Source organism: Ctenopharyngodon idella, chromosome 19, assembly GCF_019924925.1.
Source record: "Ctenopharyngodon idella isolate HZGC_01 chromosome 19, HZGC01, whole genome shotgun sequence".
In the NCBI taxonomy this organism is placed as follows: domain Eukaryota; kingdom Metazoa; phylum Chordata; class Actinopteri; order Cypriniformes; family Xenocyprididae; genus Ctenopharyngodon; species Ctenopharyngodon idella.
Window position 1 is genome coordinate 31520597 of NC_067238.1, and position 11009 is coordinate 31531605.

The 11009-nt window shown below is 39.1% G+C and overlaps 1 protein-coding gene across 1 annotated transcript in view; it reads left to right on the forward strand.

The window, feature by feature from the left end:
- rbm24a (RNA binding motif protein 24a) overlaps positions 1-9827 on the forward strand; it is a 15302-nt gene extending 5475 nt beyond the window's left edge. Inside the window, exon 4 of the mRNA XM_051873391.1 lies at positions 7345-9827. Coding sequence (XP_051729351.1) covers positions 7345-7687 — 343 coding nt within the window. The 3' untranslated portion in view covers positions 7688-9827. The remainder of the gene's footprint in view (positions 1-7344) is intronic.
- The last annotated feature ends 1182 nt before the right edge of the window (positions 9828-11009 follow it).

The window sequence follows — 11009 nt, forward strand, 5'->3', positions numbered from 1 at the left end:
ATACAGAAAAATCAGTAATATTGTGAAATATTATTACAATTTAAAATAATGGTTTTCTATTTTAATAAACTCTAAAATAGAATTTATTTCTGTGATCAAAGCTGAATTTTCAGCATCATTACTCCAGTCTTCAGTGTCACATGATCCTTCAGAAATCATTCTAATATGATGATTTGCTGCTCAAGAAACGTTTCTGAATATTACACAAATATTTTTTGTGGAAATCTTGATGCATTTTTCTTTAGGGTCCTTTGAATATAAACTTAAACATTGATTTGAAATAGAAATATATTGCAACATTATAAATGGGGTAATCTTGCATATTCAAAACATCCTTGATGAATTAGTATTTCTTTAAAAAAATAAAATAAATCTTACTGACTGCAAACATTACTCTAGATCACCCCAAAGGCAGAAAGACACAGAAACAAGTTTACAGTCGCAACTTTGACAATCTACTGTAAAATCAGAAGGCTTAAACAAAAGTGTCAGGCGTTCAGTGTGATTATTAAATCCGTGGAGGATTCCACAGCGTGTGCGTATGCGCGTGGGTGAGTGTGTGTCTGTTTGTGACATGCATGCATGTGTTTGCCGTGTTGTGAGCCCTCTGCTGTGACAAACAAATGTCTGGATGCCACAGCCCCCTGAGCGAGCCTTCGTCACATGGCCCCGTGCGGCGTTAAGGAAAACAAGCTTCACCATTGTTTTGCACAAAGGCTGTAGTGCTGACACTGCAGTCGCATGAAGCTTTCTCTCGCTCTTTAACACTCACTCTTTCTCTCTCTCTCTCTCTCTCTGGCTCCAGTCACTGTCACACACTCGCTCTCGGTTTAGAGGGCTGGGCCGCTCCTGACATTTAGCTTCCAGATAAACTCAACATGTGCCACTGAGATGGCACCTCTCGCCTAGCACCAGTGCATTGTGTTGAAGAGGACCTGTTATGCTTTCTTTAGTGTGTAATATTGCTGTTTGAGCATGGAAAAAGCTGGGAGTTATTTTCTATATCAGCATCACTGTTTCAGCGTCTCATTGTAGTCTTGAGTTTTCTTCCGGGAATGAACATGTCACAATATTCCTCGTTTAAATAATTAATACGCAGAAAAAGGGGTGGAGCCTGATTGAGTTAGTTAGTAGTGTGTTGAAACTGGCGGTTATGGTAAGGGGCGGGACATTTCCCAAACACCAATCACAACACACTGCTCCAGCCGACCAATCAGAGCACATTGTGCTTTTCAGAAGGAGGGGCTTCATAGAGACAGGAACTAAACAGAGCGTTACTGACAGACTGGGAAGAGAGGAGCTGCAACAATGGAGAATATGAGGAAAATAATAAACATTCAAGCAGGAAAACCTGTTCTAGTAGAGCACAAAAACACAATCAAGACTTTGTAAAAGAGCATAATAGGTCCTCTTTTTGATGCCGTTGTCAGGAAGCTTTATACTTTGACCTTGCAGCTGTTGAAAAGGCTGCCAAATGCGACCAAACGGTGTTGGTAGTAAAATTGTGACTGTGTAATATATGGGTCAGGTTTAAAATGTGCAAAGTCATGCCTGTTCTGCAACTTTCTGTGTAGGGCCATCATCACACATAGAGTGTAAAAACAACCTATACAGATGATGATTAGGCGCATCTTTCCAATTAGTCCAAAACGTGTAGAATATGTAAGTTTAGTTGCCCTGATTGTACAGCTAAGATATTCACAGGTGTTTATTTAGACACAAACCTCAGTTTTCCTGGGCTGCAATGGTCTGGAGTGCTGTTGAGTGGCACATTATTTTTAATCTTTATTTTAGTGAGCCTGATCTCCAGTTCTTTGTGTAAATCATCTGTCAGCTAGGCTCATAAGTCACATGAAACAAGAAAACACTATGCATCTGATCACTAGACAGACAAGTATGTAGAAGGTGAAATCTTTTAGCATTTAGAAAATGGCACTCTCATGCAGAATGACAGAGGAAGCAGAAAATAGCGGCCAGCCCTCGCTGTCACTCACACTGACTGTGTTCTTCATTTAACACTAAAGTGGTTGCGCAAGATTTCTGTCATTTCTCTGTAACTTGGTACTGCTTTTAGACTGCTTGTTCAGTTGTATGAACAATAACAGAGTGTTGTCAAAAGTACCGAATTCGGTAACAAGTCGGTACTGAAATTTAAAAAATGTGACACTTTGAGCGCTGTTAAGTGGATTCGTAAACACCTCTGATTGGCCATTGTGTTCACACGCTCATCAGATATGTCTGTGATTGGCTACAGTGATCAACGCTTCAAAATCATGACCAGGGTTGCCAAGTCTGCGGTTTTCCAGCAGTATTGGGCTACTTTTAGTTGCCGCTGGTTGTTTTTCACGTCCACGGGTTAAAGCGACCCCAAATAACATGATATTTAGCCTCTGGAGTGAGAATTTTACCAGGGGAACCTTGTCAAAAACACTGATTTTACCACCCAGAGCACAATTGGGCTACTTTTGGGTTAGTTTTGAGTAGCAATAGGGTGGGTTTTGTTGTGAAAACCTGGCAACCCTGTCAATGACGCTCTTCACCGAGCGCTTAAGACTTGTTTATACTTTCGCCTGTCTCCTCTGACTGCGCATGCTCCTCCCCAATAGGTTGATGCGCTCTCCGCTTTACTATTCTTTGAAACGACAGGGGGCGACTCGGAATAATTGTTCTCTAAACCATCAGGAAGCAGCAGTGAAAAGTAAGGTACACGTGACAATAGCTGTGTCCAAAATCAAATACTTCTCTACTAAATAGTATGCAGAATTCATAGTATTCAAAAAGAATAAGTGTGCATTCGATGGACACTTTGCTATCCCATGAAGCCACGGGAGATTTATGAATGGAGGTGAAGCTACGTAAATGACGCTGGTAGGTCACATGATAATGACAACATGGCGGATGTAGTACGTCCGGATTACATTCATACTATCCCCATTTATACTATATAGAATATACTTTTTAAGTAAGTTCAAATTCGAATGTAGTACCTACTCGGTATGCAATTTCGGACGCAGCGTCAGTTTTTTTTTATTATTTTTTTTATCGTACACTTCACCAAACTCGCGCTACAAAAGAACCAAAGAATCGTGTAAAATCCAGTAAACTTTGAGATTATTACTTGTGACATTAGAACAATATACATATGGATATGAGAACATATGTATAAAACTAAATCTCTTTTTTAAAATAAAACATTTTTATTTAATTTCATGAGCATTTTAATTAAACATGCTTATTTCTGCTAATGTAGGCTAAATTTGTAAATGTACGCAAACTGGGTGCTGGTAAAGATGCCGAATTTCGACCCCCTGCCAAATTATTACCCCCCTCGTTGAAGTCGCTGCCTGATTGCCTAATCCTAACCCCTCCCCCACACCTACTCCTAAACCTACCAATACTAGGGGGGTAATAATCTGGCAGGGGGTCGAAATTCGGCACAACACCGGTACAGACATGCGTGCTCGGCCAGAATCGGCTTCGGATGCGGAGCCAAGCGAAAAATTAATGCCGTGCACACCGACAGGCGAAATGGGGTCTTGCGCGTTCAACGCGCACACCACGATGACGTCATTTTCGCCACACGCACCACCAAGCTTCAGTTGCACATACACACGGGAGCATGTAGACGCCTGCATTCAAACGCTTTCAGATTCAAACGCTTCCGTGCGTTGATCATATTAGCCAATCACAGACATATCTGATGAGCGCGTGAACACAATGGCCAATCGGTGTTTACAGCATTCAAAGCGTCACATTTTTAAAATTTCAGTACCGACTTGGTATCGAAGTCAGTACTTTTAACAGACTGTATTTTGTTTATGAAACGAGTGAATAGTCACCTGTGTGTGGTTTTGTTTTTTGTGTTGTGATGCCTGTGCAGGTTGAATGTGATCTTCTCCATGTTTGAAGCCTACAGTATGTTCTAGAAGTGTGTTTTCACTGTTATTTCGTCTCTTATGATAGTCTATATATTAACACAATCCCTGCTGTCACCTCAGGCTGGCAAGGCATCTATGAAAGATTTCATAGGAGCATCTTTGCCCTTTGACCTGAGAGAGAAAAAGGAAGGTTTTATTTCATTCCTCTCATTTATGGCATTCTGTGAGTGGTTGTGTTGTTTTGAGTTTATGTTGGATAATACGTACTGTTGCTCTTTATTTCTTGACGCCTGTGTTATGCTTATTTTCTTTAATTTGGGGCAGAGGTTTTTTGAGTTTGGTCAGGTTTGATTGATATAATGGTGTGCTACAAATAGGGTTGCCATGATAGAAACTTTCTCTCACAAAATTTTGCATGTAATTAGTTCAAATTCTAGTCTAAAAGTCCTCATCCTCATTTCACGTCATGTTTATTTGAAATCAGATTTCCTCAGAAGATTCAGTTTCAGATTCCTCAATTCTCACAGTCTGTAGTTGTTTAGTGAGTTGTAGGTGATTCAGTGCCTTCTGTCATCCCAGAACTAATTTTAAAAGTTCTCACCCGTCTGTTTAGTGCAGACAGTAAATGTGAAAAGCGCTCTGAAAGTGCAACGGGGTACGTAATGAAAGGCAGAATGGGCTCATTGTTCCTGATTGCTTATTTAATCAAAACTCCCCTCTGTGTGTGCTGTCCAGCCTGAGGCTCATTGTCTAAGTGTGGAGGGGGAAACAGCCAGCAACGTCCCTTTTTGAAAACTGTCCAGCTGTCAAAGTAGCCCTGACATATTCACAATGCTCCCCTCATCTCCTCTTCACCTCTCCTGGGTCCTACCGTCCCTCGTTTCACCGGACGGACACCGGGGTGTTGAACGCATGTGACTTTTAGCACGGCTTCAGCGGTCCACAGTAGTGATAGGAGAATTTACATCTTCACCCTTTATTCAAATATTATGAAAAAGATTTTGTAAGCATATTGCGTAGTTGTGCAACTTTAAACGTCAAATTGTGCCAACATCATTTTTGACCAGGCTGTCGTACAAAGAAATTATATGAACACATGCAAAAATAAGAGAGAACCAGGGAAATATTAATAGCTGATTATGTTGTAGTCGATGTATGCTTTTTCATGTCAGCTTTTTGTTTTTCTGTGCATTTTATTTGCATTGTAATATAAAAACTGTAGCTGTATTTTGCCTTTTTTTTGCCGGATTTTGTCAGATAAATACCTGAACCCAATTTAGTGTTTGTTCTTCCCTCATATTTAAAAAATGTAAAATATTTCCCTAATATTTTCATGGTTTAATCGAACTTGTAGGTTCATTAAAAACAAATATCCTCTCTGCACATCACTTTATAATATAACTCCCTTTGTTTGAGAATTCCGACCAGCCTGACATAGCAACAGTGGCTTAGCCAATGATGTGACTTTGGAGGCGGAGCATCTGATTGTTTGACCAATCACTTACGGTGGGGATGTTTAAATGGATTTAACTTTGCTTTTTAACTATGGACCCTTTTCACAGACTGTGATGATGCATTTTAACGGTCATCAGCATCGTAAATCCTGCAAAGTTTTTCATATTTTCATTTTTTTTTTTTTTTTTTTAAATGTATGTACATTTTATATAACACTATACTTTGTATTATATTACCTTTGCATCAAATTACAAAAACTAGTTAACGTTGCTGCAAGGGTGTTTCTAATACAGCAGCTATGGGAGTGACGGAAAAATTGTAGGTCTGTCAAACGATTAATCCGATTAATCGCATCCAAAATAAAAGTTTGTTTTACATATGTGTGTGTACTGTGTATAATTTTGTATATTTAAATACACACATACATGTATATATTTAAGAAATATTTGCATGTATACACTACTATATTTATCAGAAATGCATCGATACTAAATTTCTCTACCGATAACCGATTATTCAGAGTGATATCTGCCGATAACGATACCAATGGTTTGGGGGTCCTTTTAAATTAATGATAATTTCATTATAATTAATTATTATATTTTTAAAGAAATGCAAATAAAAACTTTATTCTCTCCATTTCTGGTATCAGTTATAAACATAAACACATTACTCAAATTATATTAAAATGTTAATAAATATTAACACACATTAACTATATTCTAAAGATCAAATTAATATTTTTTTTAATGTTATTAAATCATATAATTACTATTAATATTGAACACCAGACAGGTTTCTTAGCATTTTCTGTACACAAAGCACAAATTCAGTGCATTTTCCTGCCCTCTTTTGATTGACAGGGTATATCAGCCCTGACTATCGGCTGTTTTTAAACTATCTGTGTATATATAAAATATTTATATATAATATAAATTATATAAATACTAAAGATGCACCGATATATCGGCCAATATCGGCTGATAAAAGCAAAATTTCACACTATCGGCTAATCGGCTGATACCGATTATTGGCCGATATATCGGTACAGCTCTAGTCTTTATAAAATTTATAATAAATATAAATTATTTCAAATTTTTCTTAAATATATACATGCATGTGTGTGTATTTATATATACATAATTATACACAGTACACACACATATTATGTAAAAACAAACTTTTGGTAGCACTATAAAGGCCCTGTCCCAAATGGCACACTTCTATGCACTTTCGGTCTTGTGGACTTACAATGGCTGCCGCGTGCGCGTGTCCGTTAAGTCCACGAGACCGTAGGGTGTCCCATTTGTCAATTTTAGGCTTCAGAAGGGTGCTCGCAAGCGCCCCCTTTGCGGTCGATATGCACACTTTTGCTGAGCCCGCACTGGTGCGAGCTCCGCGACAGACTTCTTCCCGACAGTCAAAGCGACGTTACGTCATGAAAGTGCGGACTCGCAGGAAGGCCATGAGTGTTTAGGGTGCCATTTGGGACAGGGCCAAAATTGACATCTTTCTCTCTTCTGACTGGCGCTATCTCTCTATTTGAGAGTTGTGAAAACACTATTGTGGAGTTTTTCCTTTGCTATTCGAGCAAATGGAAACACAAAATATATATGTAATGTAGTCTCTCATCTAACTATGACGACTTCCGCTTCTGAGAAACCCAGAAAATGTAAAAAGTGTGATTTTTGTTTATTTTTGTGTTAAAAGTACACTGGCTATCAAAACGTTGCTCAACAAGCCCAGCATAGCAATGGTGTGAGTTCGGGGGAGGGGCATCTGTTTGTCTGGGGGGAAACCTGTATGAAAACAGTAATTATTGCGCTCTGACATTCCAGTGTACAACTGAGAGAGATCTATTTTGGCAACCTTATGTGTCTAATAATCACTAGCAGGCATTTTCTTGGTGTTACTGAGTTTTGGAAATTGGGTGCTTGGCCGCGCTGTGGTTGTGGTTTTGTATTGCGTCCATAATGCTATGCTAACATGCTGTGGTGTTTGTCTCTCGCAGGATCCCCACTCACTATGTGTACCCGCAGGCCTTCATGCAGCCCAGCGTGGTCATCCCTCACATCCAGCCAGCGGCGGCCTCCGCCACCGCATCCTCGCCCTACATCGACTACACGGGCGCAGCCTACGCACAGTACGCCAGCGCTGCCACAGCGGCGGCCGCCGCAGCCTACGAGCAGTACCCGTACGCGGCCTCTCCCGCCGCAACCGGCTACGTAGCTACCGCCGGCTACGGCTACGCCATGCAGCAGCCGCTGGCCACCGCCGCACCAGGGACCGCGGCCGCAGCCGCCGCCTTCGGTCAGTACCAGCCCCAGCAGCTGCAAGCCGAACGGATGCAATAGCAACCAAAGAGGCGGACGGGAGTCGACGCCCAGCTACACGATGAAGAGGATGGTGATGAAAATAGTTGCTGGCTGTGGGTTGATTGCAAGAGGAGGAAGACGAGGAGTATACGGGAGGGGGATAGTAATTGGTAGAGAGATTATTAGTGAGATGGGAACTCCAACTTGCTGTGATTAAAGAAAACAAAACCAAAAAAAGAAAAAAAGATCGCAGAAAAGGACGGAATCTAGCTTTTTATTATTATTATGTTATCTTTATTACAATAATTAATATTAGAGTAGGATATTTATTGCGAAAGGAGGTATGCAGCGACTAATCACTGTGGTAGACGAAACTTTAAGTCCCGATGCTGTCATTTAATGTAGGCGACCGTTTTTCCGGAAATGTCCCGCATTGTTTTGATCCTAGGGCCCCTTAACTTTATATTTATTCTCATTTTTTTGAGGGCTCTCTTTGTTCTGTCTTCTTCTCAAGTGCATTTTTTTTTCTTTTTTTTTTTTCTTTTTTTTTGATCATCAGGGAAATGGAGCATTTTTCAGCGAATTAGAAAAACGACAAACTCTGCCAATCAGGGATAGTAGACCTAACTGTGGCGATCGCAAATGGAGAAAGATCCAGTGTTAGCGTGTTTTATGTTTTGTGAACTACCTTTTTATCTATCTGATGCTGAATGTCCCCACTTTCTCTGACTCCTGCGTTGACCTCCTGACCTGTGCGAAGCAAACAGGGGGACAAGATGAAGTGCAGGAACGGGAGAGATTTTCTTTTTGCTCCCTCACAATGGGCATCGAACAATTTGAAGGTACTCTCGAAAAGACAAAAAAGACTTGTATTATATGCTTGCAAAAAACACACACACGGACTAACATGCACACCGTTACGCAGAAATTTAAGTGTTAATGTCTGTCTGTGGGCGAGGGAGGACGCATAAACACACACAAAGATGACTATGTAGGGGAAAAAAAAGCTCAGTATTAGTACTAGAATCAGGGAGCAACTGCTGTGTTGGAAGGAACAGGCACTGATACACACACACACACACACACACAGTCGGATTGCTCTGGAAAGATCACTGGTTCGTCGAGCTGTCGCCTTTTCATCCCTTGGAACCGGTCCTGCTCCGGGTCTGTCGACGTTTCCTTATCCCAGAGAGAGTTCAGAAGGATCGACCTGTGCATCCTCCCAACATCAGTGACGGATCTTGTGATAAGGGAGGCTATCCGCTATCGGTCCGGTCTATATATGTTCACGAGCACCAGCACACTTCCTAAGGTCTATGTATTTCAATGAGCAACTCTTTACAGAACAGCACTATAGCGAAAGGATCCGAGGGTTCTTTGTGTGCCTTACATTTGTAATGCTATTTAAAGAGATCTGCTATTTAAGATATTTATTTTGTTGCGCTCTAAGATCACCGACTTAGAAGCGGTACTGTATGGATATAATGTATTCATCTCATGGCATATTATTATTATTATTATTATAAGTTATTGAGTAGGCTTAGTTGTAGTATTATATTAACATACTCAACCAAAAGTGTTGTTGTAGGACTTATTTAAGATGCAATTCTGTATGTGCACTGTACAATTATCTTTTTTTTTTTTTTTTTCCTCAATACATTTGGAATTTTAGAACATGACATTAAATATCGGCTATCATATGACATTTATTTTATTGCAGGCCTGTTGTTTTGGGCATGTTATCTCCATTTTTGTCATATCCAGAACTGTTTAAAAGACTTTAAAAAAAAAAAAAAAAAAAAAAAAAGGACAAAAGAAGACCGAAGGGACATGCTGCTTCATACACTAGAATGTATTGTCAATGTCGAGGATGGATGCTGTGCTTCTATTGCTTTAAATATGCATCAGATGGGCTATTTTACACTGTTGAGAATTTTTATACTTGAACTCTTTCTTACAAGGGAAAATATGAAAGGAAAAAAAAAAAAAAAAAACCAAGAAGAATAACAACAACAACACAAAAAAAGGACATTTTTCATTGTCACTGGATTTGGGCATGTAAAGTGTTATTATTGACTATTTAAATGCAAACGTTCTGTAGGTATTTAAGCCTTATTTCAGATTTTCAACACTATTTACTCTAAATGGAAATAAAAAGGTTCTATATTTAAACCTCAAACGCTTTTTTCCTTCCTGCATTTCATTGGATTCCTGAATGATGTGCTCATGGTTTCAGCACACATCGCTACATCTTATTATGTGGTGAATTGCAAAATATTTCAATGGTTTAAAGTGTTGATGTTTTGTTTCTTATGGTCTTTTGTTTAGACAGGCCGTAGCTTTACTGCTGCGGTCATGTGTTTCTCGTGGATGAAGGTGTCGTGAAAAAGAAGCAGATATTCTGTCAGTATAAACACACAGGCCGTCGCTGCTTCTCGCCACACACCGAGATGCTTATTTATGAGCTTGTTTTGAGCTTTGTGAGGTGACGAATTTAGCTGACCTGTCCAAACATCGATTAATAATTGAGCTGCCTGAGGAATATTCCAGGTTCGGTACAAGTTAAGTTGATTGACAGTGTTTGTGTTGATGAGCACAAAAAAAATATTTTGACTTTGCCTTGTTTTCTTTTAAAAAGCAAAGGCGTTCGGTCATGATGAGACACTTATGATGGAAGTGAATGAGGCTGATTTTTGAGGATTTAAAAGCAGAAATGAAAAGTTTAACATTTTATAATAGCACTTATATTATTTCTTCTGTTAAAACTGACAGTATTTGTGGCATAATGTTGATTATCACACAAAAAAAATGTTTTGTATTTTAAAAATTGACAGTCGAGGTTGGTGAGGCACTTACAGTGGAAGTGAATGAGGCCAATTTTTGAGGATATAAAAGCAGAAATGTGAAATTTATAACAGCATTATTTCTTTTTTTAAATCTGACAGCATTTGTGGCAAATTGGCCCTCGTTTTGTATTTTAAAAAGGAAATAATCTCTTTACAATGGAAGTTGCTGTTAAAATGGCCAATTTTTGGAGGATTTAAAAGCAGAAATGAAAAGTATAACACTTTATAATAACACTTATATTATTTCTTCTGTTAAAACTGACAGCATTTGTGGCATAATGTTGATTATCACAAAAAAAAAGTTTTGTATTTTAAAAAATGGCAAAAATCAAGGTCGGTGAGGCTCTTACAATGGAAGTGAATGAGACCAATTTTTGAGGATATAAAAGCAGAAATGTGAAATTTATAACAGCATTATTTCTTTTGTTAAATCTGACAGCATTTGTGGCACGATGTGGCACAAAAAAATATAATTTGCCCCTCGTTTTCTATTTAAAAAAAGCAAAATTCAAGGT